At 51.6% G+C, this 13997-nt stretch overlaps 4 protein-coding genes across 4 annotated transcripts; 2 read left to right on the top strand and 2 right to left on the bottom strand.

Annotated features, from left to right (window-relative positions):
- Positions 1 to 88: 88 nt before the first annotated feature.
- On the top strand, positions 89 to 1913 carry PMZ80_008379 (uncharacterized protein; the record flags this gene model as incomplete). The annotated part of the gene is made up of 2 exons (XM_064876779.1): positions 89 to 278; positions 334 to 1913. The coding sequence occupies 2 exons, from the start codon at positions 89 to 91 to the stop codon at positions 1911 to 1913; spliced, it is 1770 nt and encodes a 589-aa protein (XP_064727166.1).
- A 436-nt stretch (positions 1914 to 2349) lies between these two features.
- Positions 2350 to 4089, top strand: PMZ80_008378 (uncharacterized protein; the record flags this gene model as incomplete). The annotated part of the gene is made up of 1 exon (XM_064876778.1): positions 2350 to 4089. One exon carries the CDS (start codon positions 2350 to 2352, stop codon positions 4087 to 4089), a length of 1740 nt encoding a protein of 579 aa, XP_064727165.1.
- Positions 4090 to 6721: 2632 nt separating this feature from the next.
- GDE1 (Glycerophosphocholine phosphodiesterase) lies at positions 6722 to 10482 on the bottom strand (the record flags this gene model as incomplete). Its single annotated transcript, XM_064876777.1, has 2 exons — positions 6722 to 10293; positions 10347 to 10482. 2 exons carry the CDS (start codon positions 10480 to 10482, stop codon positions 6722 to 6724), a joined length of 3708 nt encoding a protein of 1235 aa, XP_064727164.1.
- Positions 10483 to 11444: 962 nt separating this feature from the next.
- Positions 11445 to 13491, bottom strand: NRC2 (serine/threonine protein kinase, AGC; the record flags this gene model as incomplete). The annotated part of the gene is made up of 4 exons (XM_064876776.1): positions 11445 to 11829; positions 11878 to 12262; positions 12312 to 12611; positions 12660 to 13491. 4 exons carry the CDS (start codon positions 13489 to 13491, stop codon positions 11445 to 11447), a joined length of 1902 nt encoding a protein of 633 aa, XP_064727163.1.
- Between the last annotated feature and the right edge of the window lie 506 nt (positions 13492 to 13997).

Here is a 13997-nt window from a genome sequence, read left to right as displayed (position 1 = left end):
CCCGCGATACATGCATGCTCTTCGTCGACATCGCTACCTGACCTTGATAGAATATTGTTCAAGACTATTACCAATACCCATCGACATCATGGCACCAAGTTTAGGCCCCGGAGCGCGAAAGAAAGGAAAGACCTCGATCGCCAACAATGGCAGTACAGCTAGTAGCCCGTCGCTGCGGAGCAAGACGCCGGTCTTGGTCGACGATAGTAGACCAAGCAGCAGCGCAGGGCCTGGAAACGTCAAGGTTGTGGTCAGAGTCAGAGCATTCTTACCCCGAGGTAAGCCATGCGACAAACCCATGGTGCTTGCGCAAGTACTGACTGGTAAACACAGAAAACGACAGAGGAGCTGAATGCTTAATCGAGATGGATCCTGCGACGGAGACGACACGACTACTCCCCCCACCAGGCAGTGATCTAGCCAACTCAAGGACTCAGTCACGGAAAATAACCGAGGAGAAATCATTCACCTTCGACAAATCGTTCTGGTCGCATGATCTGGAAGACGAGCACTATGCCCACCAAGAAGAGGTGTATAACTGCTTGGGAGAAGAGTTCTTAGACCACAACTTTGAAGGCTACCACACTTGCATATTTGCTTACGGGCAGACTGGATCCGGGAAAAGTTACACAATGATGGGAACGCCAGATCAGCCAGGACTGATACCACGAACATGCGAGGACCTTTTCGAGCGGATCGAGAACAACGAGAGCGCCAACGTCAGCTATAGCGTAAGAGTATCATACTTCGAAGTCTACAACGAGCACGTTCGTGATCTCTTTCAGCCGAGGACGGACCCGCCGTCGTATCTGAAGATCCGAGAGTCGCCTGCGGAAGGACCGTATGTGAAGGACCTGACCGAAATTCAGGTCAAGAACTACAGTGAGATCTTGAGGTACATGAGGATGGGAGACAATTCGAGGACGGTCGCGAGCACAAAGATGAACGACACATCGTCACGGTCGCATGCCGTGTTTACCATCATGCTGAAGCAGATACACCATGACTACAAAACAGATGAGACAACAGAACGACTGGCACGGATCCGGTTGGTGGACTTGGCAGGTTCGGAAAGAGCAAAGGCCACTGAAGCCACTGGTGCAAGATTGAGAGAAGGAGGAAATATCAACAAATCACTCACAACTCTTGGGAGGGTTATTGCTGCGCTGGCTGATCCCAAGGCCGCACGACAAGGAGGCAGGAATCGACGAGATGTTGTGCCCTTTCGAGACTCGATCTTGACATGGCTGCTCAAGGACTCGCTTGGAGGTAACTCGAAAACAGCCATGATAGCGTGCATTGCGCCCTCGGATTATGACGAGACATTGTCAACGTTGAGATATGCTGACCAGGCTAAACGCATCCGCCTGCAAGCCACAGTCAACCAAGACCATGTTTCGTCCGCTGAGAAGGATGCTCAGATCGAGGAGATGCAGGAGACTATTCGAGGCCTGCGGTGGACACTCAACCAACAGCAGCAGGCTGCTCCGTCACAGCTTGCCAAAGCAGTGCAAGAGCAGGACCTGCAGTCTGAGAGGATTCGAGAGTACACTAGCAAGTATGAAGGTATGCTTCAGGTTATGGAGGAGAAGCTCGCCATATCCGAATCCAAGGTCCGACAGCTGGAGGTTCAGAAAGAGGCCATGGATATACATCTGAAACTTGTGCTTGAAGAGTTGAGGAACCCGATCAAGATCAAGGTCGAGGAAGAGGAGCCGATCAAACGTGAGGCGACTCCTGAGATGGTCTGGGAAGATGAGAGCTACGAGAGCCAGGAGACTGAAGATGAGGAGGAGGATCCTGAGCACGCCGAGATGCAAGCGGACTTCGAAGCACTGCTCAATGATCTGCAAATGCACAAACAGAGGCTAGCAGCAGATCATGAGGCGTTTGGTATCGGTGTTGAGACATAGATATTGTACAAGAACATAGGATAATAACGACTTGATGAGCGAGGTGTTTGGGTACTGGAAAATGATTGGATAGTATCAAATTAGGAATGCTTGTGCAAGGGAGGCCCATCGAAGCAAGCATGACTCGAATTGTAGATAGCACAATGACAAAAGACTGACACACATGTTCTTTGATTCTGTTTGTCCTCGACCACCATAATTCACTGGGCACGATGAAATGTGGTTCTCTTTACAGCAAAAAAGGACCCATGTCCTTAGTGCATCCGATCTAAACCTTGCAATAAAGTTCGCAGGTCCGAGTCACAAATTCCTACATCAACCCCACTCACATCCTGGAGACAGTCACAATCAGCCTACGACTTCGAACACGACGATTGCAGACGCAACCACTACAGAACCCGTAGACAAACGCCCGCACACAGAGGACTCGCTCACAATGTCAGATAGTGCGCCTAGCACAAATGGTACCTCGATACCCTCGAGTAATCCCACATCCAGCCTCGCAGCAACCCCAGACCCGGCCACAATAGCAGAACAGACACCCACCACAAATTCCAACACAGAACAAGACGCTACATCCAAAAAGGGCGCGAAAAAAGAGCGACCCCAGCCAAAACATGCCACCACAGCAGAAAACATAGCAGAGGCAGGCGCAGGCGTAAAATTGACAGGCGCACAACTCAAGAAACAAAAAGCAGCAGAAAAGGCCGCAAGGAGAGCAGAAAAGGTCGCAGAGAAGGGCGAGCAGGCGGTGATAGAGCAGACACAGCCAGCAGCCTCTAGCAGACCAGATGTGAAGCGGAGACCATCACAGGGAGGGTCATTCAAGAAAGAGGGAGAGCAACTACAGCCACCACAGTCACAACATAAAAGACGGCCCTCGAATCAGCCGCCGGAACCAGGTGCAGTACGGTTACCGTTCCGGGCAGGACAGCAACCATCCAGTACACCTCAGACAGCACAGCCGCCGCAACAAAAACACGTCGAGAAGAGAGTACCGCTCGTATCGCATCTCTACCCCTCCGCCCGTCCAGCGTCCCTTACAACTGCGTCACGAGAGATACATCCCTCAGTTCTCACACTAGCGCTGCATCTCCGAAGCCTGACACTCGCAGGTAGCACAGCGCGAACACTCTCCCTCCTCCTTACGCTGAAGAGAGTAATAAGAGCATATACCACTCCGCCTTCCACAGCCCTGTCACGGCATCTAACCACCCACCTCAGCCACCAGATATCGTTCCTTTCCTCCGCAAGACCACTAGGTATAGCACAAGGCAACGCCATAAGATGGCTCAAGAAGCTGATCTCGCAGCTTGATCCGGATCTAGATGACAATGATGCGAAGAAGTTCCTCTGTGACGCGGTGGACGGTTTCATTAGGGAGAAGGTCACATTGGCTTCGGAGGTGATTGCTAGTCAGGCGTGTAGTCGGATTGAGGCAAGTGGAGAAACGATACTAGTCTATGGGAAGAGCAGTGTTGTCGAGAAGACTCTTCTCAAAGCCGCGAAGGAAGAGGGCAAGAAATTCAGGGTTGTGATTGTGGACTCAAGACCACTGTTTGAGGGACGGAATCTAGCCAAGGGATTACTCCGGGCTGGGATGAGGGAGGGCGGAGAGCTGGAGGGGTGCGAGGTCGTGTACTGTCTTATCTCCGGTCTTGCGGATGTTCTCGAGCAGAACTCCGTCACGAAGTGCTTCCTGGGCGCAAGCGGTATGTTCGGGAATGGAAGTCTGTACAGTCGGTGTGGAACCGCTATGGTGGCTATGATGGCGAAGCAGTACAAGGTGCCGGTAATTGTATTGGGCGAGAGTCTCAAGTTCACGGCTAAGATGGCTGTTGACTCTCTGAGTTTGAATGAGGTTGGTGATGCGGATGCGTTGGTTGAGAGGGAGGAGAGCCAGACGTTTACGAGTGCGGTTTTGCCGAAACAGGAAGAAAGTGGGAAGAAAGGGGCAGGGAAGAAGAAGGGTGGAGATGATGAGCAGAAAGAGGATGAGGACGAGGCGAGTAAGAAGGGGATACTGGAGTCGTGGAGAGATCAGCCGAATCTTTACCTGTTGAATTTGATGTACGATGTCACGCCGAAGGACTACTTGGATATGGTCATCTGTGAGCTCGGAACATTGCCGCCAGGTGCAGTGCCCGTCATTGGAGTGCACGGAGGAGACGAGTAACGAACAGCACACATGCGTCTGCATCGGGTCCTTTCAGCCCTTGTCGCACAGTACTACGACGATGAATTCATCACAACCAATGCAGACGAAGTGGCTACTAGGGCCGCAGTCCATCGAGTGTTGACAGCTTCACCAAATGTATGAACAATACCAACGGCCTCGCCGTTGAGACCCTCTTCATGCTTCCTCCACCGTCGTCTTTGCGGATGCCCCTCCATTAGTATCTATCCTAGCACCTTCCTCTAACGCTCCGTACACTAGAAGGCAGGTACATCTCACCCATTGCGCCTTCCCCTTTAACTTACCCACGAAACATGGCAGGCACGACTCAACACGAGGCGAGTACGACCCCACAGGCCGTGCCTTCTCCTTTTGACTTGAAAGCGATAGGAAGGCACGATCGAAGCAAGGGAAGGCACGACGTAGCTATAGGGAAGTCGCGGCCCATAGACTCTGCCTTCCTCATCTCAAACTCAGTATCGTTCGGAAGGTGCGACCCGGCCCAAGGAAGGTACGACATCGTTACGGAAAGCGCGGTCCGGTCAACCATAACAAGGAAGGCGCGACTCAACGTTTCAGGTACTCAAGAGAAGGGACGACCTGGACAGAAGGAAGGAACGACCTGGACAGAAGGAAGGAACGACCTGGACAGAAGGAAGGCACGACCCAAGCAGAAGAGGAAAGGCAAGCGCGACCCCATCTCAGACAGGAGCAAGCCAAGCCAACTCAAGGAAGGCGCAACCTGCATGTCCACGGTGGTGCCTTCCTCTTCTCGCACGCGATGATATTGGGAAGGGCCGGCAGGGCGGCAAGGGAGGCGCGGTGGGGATAGAGGAAAGGTGCAAATTAGATAAAGGAAGGCGCAACCCATGGGTCGTGACTTCTTCCATCACTTTGATTGTACCTGGAGGTGTGACCTCAACCGAAGGAAGTCACGATTCTCATGCACACCCGGTGCGGTCTAGCAGTCCAGAAGGAGGGACAGGAATGATCTAGCTGAGAGGCAGGAGCGACCCAGTCGGAGGAAGGCACGACGAAGACCAGCTTTTGGAAGAAGGAGCGATCGCAATTAGTAAGGGAGGGAGGTGCGACATTGAGAACAAGAATGGTGCGACCGGAGTGACAAGCGTGGAAGGAACGACTGTTGCACTCGGGGGAGGAAAGTGCGCTGCACGAGGGGAGGAAGCTGCGGTGGTAACGATGCGTCGTGGTAGGAGCGGCGGACACTGGGCTCGACAGGGAAGCAGCGATTCATCGTAGCACAAAAGTTTTCGGTTGAGAAGGCCAGCAAGCTGCAGTATCAGTACTTACTGCAACACAGTAGATTGAAAGTTTGACCATCAGCAGCGAGGAGACATGGGCGTCCACCCGGGCTGGGGTACTGTACTAAGCAAGACCTTGATACCGTCCACCCACCTACACTCCCAATTCATCCATTCGCCGTTGAGCATACACCGTAGCCTCCTCCAACAACCCCGACCAATCCACATGCCGCCCCTTCTTGCACCCATCTACCTTACTAGTTCCGTCACAACAATCCCAATTAAAGCGATCAGGAAATTCAACCCGCATCTCTTCGCAGTCGATTCGGCCATGAATCTCCTCATCATGGTCTGGAAAAGCATCATAGTTTGGTTCGAGTTCGCCGTCGTGGTACGTGCATTCACCGGCTTCATTTGCATCACTGCCGGTAAGAAGCTCACCACAGTTTGCGCAGCGGGCATCGGGATCGTGGTTTGGTCCGGTCTTGCTTTTCTTTGGTGTCTGGGACGCGACTGCTTGGTCAGCCACAGTTTTGCGTTTCCTGCTGGTTGGGGACGTCTTCTCCTGCTCAGGGTCTGAAGTTTGTGTCAAATCGACGATCGTCGTTTCACAGGGAGCTGCCACGTGAGTTGGTGAGATTGCTGGTATATGGAAGTGAATCTCGAGACGAAGTGACCTGTACAGCGCTTGAGCTAGGTCCTCGTTCTTGCGACATATATCTTTGAGGATAAGCCTGAGGTCGGCTGCTGGAATATTCTCTAGGTCGTGGTTGAGCACGGCTCACTGCGTACTCGTGAAGGCTGAGCGCTGGATTAAGGGTGGAGTAGTCATATTGCTCATTTATCGTTTATTAATGGAGAGACTCCAGGACAAGCAGTCTGATGCAGTGCACTCAACGGCTGTAGTCAAATCTCTACTAGAGACGCGTGAGTCTCGCGCTAACGCTAAGCTCTTTTGGAGAGATGCAGGAGAGGGCAACTATGGACTGAAGGTAGGGGGAAATCGACGATCTGATAAAGGTTAGCTGGTCAGCAGTGTTGGAGGCAGCAGCAACGTGGAGGCACGTATTCCAAATAAGTTCCGGATGGAATATTTGGGCTCGTTCCAATATCTTTAATTCTATCTCATAAGCTCGTTGTATATGCCATGTTGCTGCACTAGCTGGCACAGTAAGATTAGGTGGTTCCATGCAACCGAGCAAGTTGATTGCTTCGCCTGATGTTGCTGTATAACGAAGATTCTCTATGTGCTCGACTGAAAACGTGAGGGCTTCGATAGCGTGGTAAGAAGTGTCGCCCGAAACACATCGCCCAAATGCCGATAATAATGTTCCTCACCGCGGCAGACCGCGTACGACATACTTCGCATTCTAGGCGGGTCTCGTCTTCGCATTGTCTAACGCCTTCGCCGCCAGATCGGTTGTGCTCGTCGGAGGAGATCCCGATAGAGACTGCTCGCTCGTCTCATCGCCGCTCAGAGACATGGTCGCAACGCTACTCGTGACGCTTCCTGCTTTGTTTGCGCTCGATGGGTCCAGCAAAGCATTCTCTTGTTGTCGTACTTCACTCCTCGCATCTGCCGGTTTATGCACGGGAGAAAGACCTTTGTCCTGCATTAGCTTTTCTGCTCGGCCTGCTGCCTCACTGATACCTGTCTTGATCTTTAGAACAGTATCGACAATGACGGCATCAATGCCCTGCTCGACCTGGAGATTGACCTTGTCCTCCTGATTGTTGAGCGTGCCATAGCTGACACAGACAAGTCCGGACTCCTTGACGACACGAACCAACCGTGGTGCAATCACAAATGGTTCGCATGCCGAGACTATACCGAGCAGATTCCACCGTGCTGCAAATCTGACAGCTTCCTGGAGACTGCTGGCTCGGATGTCGCCAACTGGGCTTGATCCAGCATCTGTCAGGAACAGAACCGGAATGCTCGGCTGCTTGAAGGATAGCAGCAAGCAGATATCTGGGTTGAAGGACGAAAAGATAATGTTTCGTCCCTCGCCGAGATCGTAGACCTTCGTGAGCACAGTGTCAACGAAGCTGTTCAACTCGACCGCATACCAATCCATCTCCTCGTCCTGGCTTTCGCTCAACATTGGATATTTCATCTCAATGTTGAAGCCAACTTGAGATGGTAGCTGCTTGAAGAGATCCTCTAGTGTTGCAAATGGCGATTGGATGTGGTTGCCGTAGCTGTTGCCCTTGAAACCCTTTTTCTTGAAGTCACGAGTGTGCTTCATCCGCTCCTCCATGTCGGTCGCCACATCGTTCTGGCCACCACCTACAGACATTGACCTGCCACGGGGATCACGTGCTGCTTTCTTCAGGTCTCTCAGTGTAGGGTTTTGTGCTGCAGCTGGTGATGGCGGTCGTGACTGTCGGGGGGTTCTGGAGTCGTTAACATGGAGGAATTGATCCAACGTCAATGTATGGACGGGTGCGTCGATGCCTGTCTCTGAGACTAGAAAGTCGTGATATACCACAGGCACGTGATCCTTCGTAAGCTGAACATCGAACTCGACATACTCAGCACCCAGATTGGCCGCAGAAACGAAGGACTCAATCGTGTTCTCTCCTAATTGGAGCGACCTTCGACCTGGCGCAAAGTTCTTGCCCATGCCACGGTGACCAATGACCATAGTTTGAGCAACTTTCTTCCAGTACGTATGCTCTTGCGAGACTGACATCTTCGGATGTGCAAATGGTGTAACAACAAGGAAGTTGAACGTGACAGACCCAATAACCTCAAGGTCGCCTGCAGCCATGATGGGCACACTCAGGTCACCCTGCAACGGCATCCGCTTGGCTCCAAGACTGGCCTTGATGCTCGACAGCAGAGCGACGCCACGCCCAATGATCTTTTCGTGGTTTCCAGCATAGGTTGGGACGAGATCAAACAAGATCTTGACCTTCGAAGGATCTGCGGCATGGAAAACAATCGGTTCTGTCGCAAGATTGTCTTGTACGGGCAAATCGAAGATATCAGGCTCGCCGTCGGCACCCTTCGCTGACACGACCATTGAGAGTGCCGTGTCAAGCTGGGTAGACGATGCGTTAGTCAACGGGACGTGGTCTAGATTGACCGCCTGACCTGACTTTCGCATATCCATGGTGCCGAGACTGACAAGGATCATAGATTTGTCTTTCAAATATCTATGACCGAACTCCTTGATCGTCTCTCCGACCTTGACATTGCTACCCTTTGTGTTGCCAGTACCATTGGACCGTCGTTCTGTCAGGCCAGACACATTTGGCGGTGAATTAGAAGCTGTGCTAGTCGAGCTTTCTACGCCTGACTCGGGTTCGGGCGTGACTTCAGCCAGTCGTGACGCGAGGTGAATATGCCCACGAAGAGCAGCATGCTCCTTAGCCGACCAGCCAGACCAGTCCAGCTTATTGAGATCCGCCCCAGCTTCGATGAGAAGCTCGACAATTGAAAGGTGCCCATCGACGCTGGCAACCAGAAGTGGCGTCCAGCCATAGGTAGCCTCTCGAAGCTCGGTATCTGCCTTCTGAGCATCTGAACCCTCGAGCAATATCTGAGCACATTCCACATGGCCGTATCTAGCAGCCACGTGCAATGCCGTCTCTCCTTGCACGTCCTGTAAGTTGATATCAACGCACGCCTTGACCAAGGTACGAACCACTTCGATAAAGTTGTTCTTTGTGGCAATAGCCAAGACGGCCGACGACTTCGAAGAGTTTCGTCGCACTTGTGGCACATCTGCCTGATCGCCGGACGTGGCCTCAGCATCTAGAAGAGCTTGAGTAGTGAGAGGATGTCCACCGAGTACACTCAAATGTAACGGTGCCCATCCTTCGTTGTCTTGCCAGAAAGGTCCATCGATGCCGTCCTTAACGTTGAACATGCCCCAGGCTTTCAAATGCTCAATGATCACCTGCGCCATGACACGCATTCCGTACTCTGCAGCGAAATGGAGAGGCGTCCGGCCAGCATTGTCTCTAGAGCCCAGTGATAGTCTTTGATCCTCGCTGAGACTATGAAGGAGAAACTGCAAGAATTGGACCGGCTCATCTGCCTCGGTCAATGTGCTTGAGCGCTCGTCGTCCTTTTGCACAATCTGTCTGAAGATTTTTGAGGGGGACGCTGCTGGCGTAATGAAACTGTAGAGTTGTGACTCGGCGTCAGCTACCTCAGCGGTGGCGCTCTTATCAGCATTGGCATATGTTCGACCGACAGAGATGACTAGCCGATGAATGCAGTTTCGCTTGTTCATGTCCTCCGCATCGTCGAGGAAGACGATCTGTGCTAGCAAGAAAGTGATGCATTGCCGACTCCGCGAAACAATGGCTCGTTGAAGCAGACCCTTCAGGAATTGCTGGAACTGCCGCTCAGAGATATCAGGAAGCTCTTGTTTGGTTCGGGTCAATATCTCTTGTGCGCCAGAAGCGTCGTCTTTTCTAATGTACTGCTCCAGCAGCGCCCAGCTAGCATCCGGTATCCTCAAGGCTTGCTTCGATGCTGACCGATGAAGCTTTTGTGGTCTGACTGCTTCCCCCGCGGTCTGTTCCGCGTCGGCTGCTTCGCTGAGCAATGCTATCCAGTCATTGATCTTTTCAAGCGCTTTGTGAAGATCCGAGTTTGTGGCAAACGCGCAAGGGTCAACCTTCAGTGTGAGGTACTTCTTCTGCGCATGAGAGCCTTCTATCTTCTTGTCTAGCTTTTTTGTGATCTTGACAAATCCTCTTCTATTGACCTCGCCATACCACTGCAGCTTGCGATACTGTCCGCGCTGCTCCAGTAATGCAGCAAGAAGGTCTTCCCTTTCCTCCTTTTCAAGCTGCTGTGTACTCTCTTCAGTCGAACCATACCGATCCTCAAGCAGCTTCAGCCGTCGCGCGAGATCCTGGTACTTCTTGCTATAGAAGTGGTCGACGTCTTCGAGGTTTCGATCTAATGTATGAAAGAAGCCTGTATGTGGTTAAGAACAGAACTCGTCTGGAGCAATGCAACTCCAATCCTACCGGCAAGATCAGGCTTCTGGTCAGGTTTCCCAGCTTCTTGTGTATTCTTGATCAACTTCTTGAGCCCTTTATAGTTGATATAGTGTATGGACCACTCCGGCACCTGGTTTCGAGGGAGATTTCGTCCAAACTTCATCTTGAGTAGAGTTGTAGATGTTTGCGTAGCGAATAGTAGAATCAGACAAGCCTCCCCGGATTAACTATAGTTTGACTGGGACAAACAAAGAAAATAGCAAGAGCGTGGCCTCGAGATCACAGTATTGGTTGAGATCTCAATCGCACACGACAAACAGGTACAGTAGTCGCAGATTGACACAGCATTTTGTTCGCAGGTGTACTCGAGAACAATGGACGCAGTCACTAGTGGATGAGAGTTCGTCGTTTGTAGAGCAAAAGCGGTCACAGATGCAAGCTCGGCAAATCCAGGAGGAGCAAGAGCACAGTACCAGTACCAGAAGTGAGCAGCACTTGAAGCATGCGCAGCGTGCGGCAGGTGAAGGGATGATGAGCGGCTTGTGTGAATCTTTGGTTGCTTAGCCGCAACATACCTCATAGCGCGCATGCGTGTGAAAATGGCGGTCAGCTATTGGCTCCTTCAAAAACTCTGTTAGGCCCACCGTGAATAGCACGTGGGCCTCCCGTCCCGACGTCCGAGACCTGACCCTCTGATCACCACCCGAGGCTGTCCATCAGCATACTGGCAAAATCATAGCCTGGTACGAGAGGATAAAGGCGGGAATTTGATGGATGTGTGCCACAGTGCAGGTTCCACTGAATCAATACGGTAGACAGCCAAATTCATCTTGTGCAATTGTTGCATGGGAGTGATAGTCACATCTACGTCTTAGCTGTACAATCATGCTCGTGAGCACCCAGTGCTCCCCCCTTACGCTGCTCTACCAAACGCCATACCAAAACGCTTGGATGCCTCTCGTCTCATAGTAAGCCCCAAGCAGAGCACCTATTCCAGAGCTCGAACGACAGGCCGCAGCTGACTATGTACAGCTCTAGCGAGTAGATACCACGCAAGCAAACACAAGTAAGCACAATGCTAAACGCCTCTTTCTTTTTGAGCTCCACAAATGCATTCTTTTCCTTCTATCGACCATTTGGTAATGGCCCCTCGTGAGTCGTTGCTTGCGTGTCTTCGTCATCGTGATACAGTGTTACACTATTGAATTCCAGGAAGGGATCCTGCATCTCATTTGCTGGTGTCGCCATGCCAGAATCGAGAGGTACTCCTTTGAGCATTTTGGCGCTGTTGCCGAGATCAATACTGCCGCTTTCCTTCACACTTCGGAAGTTGATGGTGTCAATTGCTCGGCCTTGATGTGGGATCATGGGTGGTTTCATATGTCGGAGTAGCGCCCATGTGATAGGCTTGAAGAAAGGGTCACTCTTGACGTCCGATGCGCCTGCTCGTGAACCAAGCCGTTTGACCTCGTCTTTGATCAACAGTTTACGAATGGCGTTTTTACATAAGCTGTACATATTAGCTGCCATATTGAACGAGACATCAGAGGTTACTCACTTCGAGACCTGAGTCGCCCCAGCATGACCGGGGAAGGGTACATCGTCCCGCAAGATGTTGGCGAAGGTAGCATTCCGGTTCTTACCCTTGAAAGGAGTCGTGCCGAAGAGCATCTCATATATGAGAATGCCCAAAGTCCACCAGTCAACAGCGCTTGTGTGACCATTGCCTTTGATCACTTCGGGTGCGATATATTCTTCGGTTCCGACAAAAGAATTTGTTCTGAAATCCGCTATGCACGACTTCGTGTCGACCAGCGGGTAACCTGTCGGGTTCGAGCTGTTTCGGCTTCCGAGGATCATGGTCGGGGCACCTCCGGCGTCTGACTGTTTGGACAAGTCGAAATCTGAAAGCATTATGTGTCCTGATTGGTGTAGTAGGATATCTAGAGAAGGTCAGCTTTGCCAATGCACGCCGCGGACTGTTGGACGCACTTTCTGGCTTGAGATCCCGATATATAAAGCCCATGAGATGTAGATATTCGAGCGCGGCCGTGACCTCTGCGGCATAAAATCGAGCATCGTCTTCTCCAACACACTTGTTGGGTCGCGTTTGCAATGCTCTGAAGAACTCACCGCCGCTGCAGTACTCCATACATAGATAAAGATGGTCTTCTGACTGGAAAGAATGGTAGAGAGTAACGATGAATGGGTGGTTGCTCGTGGCGAGGATTTCTTGCTCGGCGAGTGCTCGCTTGATCTTGTTCCTCTTGATCATTTCCTTTTTGCTCAATACTATCATCGGTTAGTCTCGTTCGAGTATGCGGCAATCTCATAACATACCTTTCATGGCATAAAGCCTGTTAGACTTCTTCTCTCTTACCAAGTATACCTTGCCCACGTCGCCTTTGCCAATAAGCTTGATCTTGTCGAAACTGCCAGGCCCGACCTCAACGTTGCGAACTTTTATAGAATTCGAACTGTAGGTCCTCCTAAATGCAGCAGCTTGACGTATCTGACCTGGAAGGGGCAAGTTCATAGCAGTAGCTATTGTATCACCGTTGGCGACCTTCCCGGCGTCGGAATTCGTCGCCATGTCAACTGTTGGTTCCGGCCCCGGCTGCACTATCACAGGTTCCTTCCCAAGTTCTGCTGTATTTGGCCTTTCACGGGTTGTCCCACTCTTGGTGAATAGACCTTGTGCATTGGGCGCTGATGCCACCCTTCTCAACTTCCGAGCCAGCTCTTCTTTGCCTGCCGTAACTGGGCTGTCAGGCTGCCTTTCTGCGCCGTTGACTTGTACTTTGGGAGTATCAGGTGGGGAGGGTGGAACACTTCCATCATTGTGATGTCGTAGGTTTGGGGGTCCCTGGTGAACGAAGTATGGGTTGGCATGCGCAGTCGGCGAGACTGCGTCTTCTAGAGCATTTCCTTCACTTGCCGTGGTTGTTGACCTATTTCGACCAAGGCCAGGAAATATTCTTGAGGACTTTGTAGTCTTTGCTTCTGATTTAGGCGTGGGCAGTCCATCTGCGCCTATTGTGGTTTGGCCCCCATTGCTATTTATGCGGAAGAAGTTCTTGAGCTTCGTTGAGGTCGCTACATGCCCTTCAGATGATTGGCTTTTCTTGGAGGAGAAAGAGATGCCAGAGAAGTTGCGTTTCTCCGTGGTCATGACTGTAGCGTGCCAAATGAATGGTTCCACAGATATGGACGGCGGTTATGTTATGGATGTGTGAGCGAAGGCGGTGAGCGGAAGAAAGCAGGTTCGATTTGTTCAATGTTTCGTTGGCGGAAACTGCTATCTCTGTGCAGCCATGTCAAGCATTTGGAAGTGATGTTCGTGGGGAGGGTGAAACCGAGGATTGGAAATCAACGTATGTCGATCGCTATGTCAGAGCGATTGTGACAGGTACAGCAGGCGCAGTCTGGGCAAGTGATACTGCAAACAAGGACTTCTGTACTTCTTGCAATCAATAAATGGGCATGTCAGCAGCAGAATGAGGGCAGACTGCAGAAATTCGGAAAGTATTGAAGGGAAGTGTGTAGTAGTCTATGTACTGTAGTTTGTCTTTGAATATGGTGGTCGGGGATGGCTGTTGCGCTGCGGCCGTGCTCCTCCGCTGGCCTGCATCCAGGCACGAAGTGGAGAGCTTCGGAGGCGAACAACTTCAACATCTC

The sequence above is a fragment of the Knufia obscura genome (assembly GCF_036327395.1).
Source record: "Knufia obscura strain CCFEE 5817 isolate CBS 148926 chromosome Unknown scaffold_11, whole genome shotgun sequence".
NCBI classification, from domain to species: Eukaryota; Fungi; Ascomycota; class Eurotiomycetes; order Chaetothyriales; family Trichomeriaceae; genus Knufia; species Knufia obscura.
The sequence above is the reverse complement of the archived record's forward strand: the minus strand, read 5'-3'. Positions and strand labels throughout refer to the sequence as shown.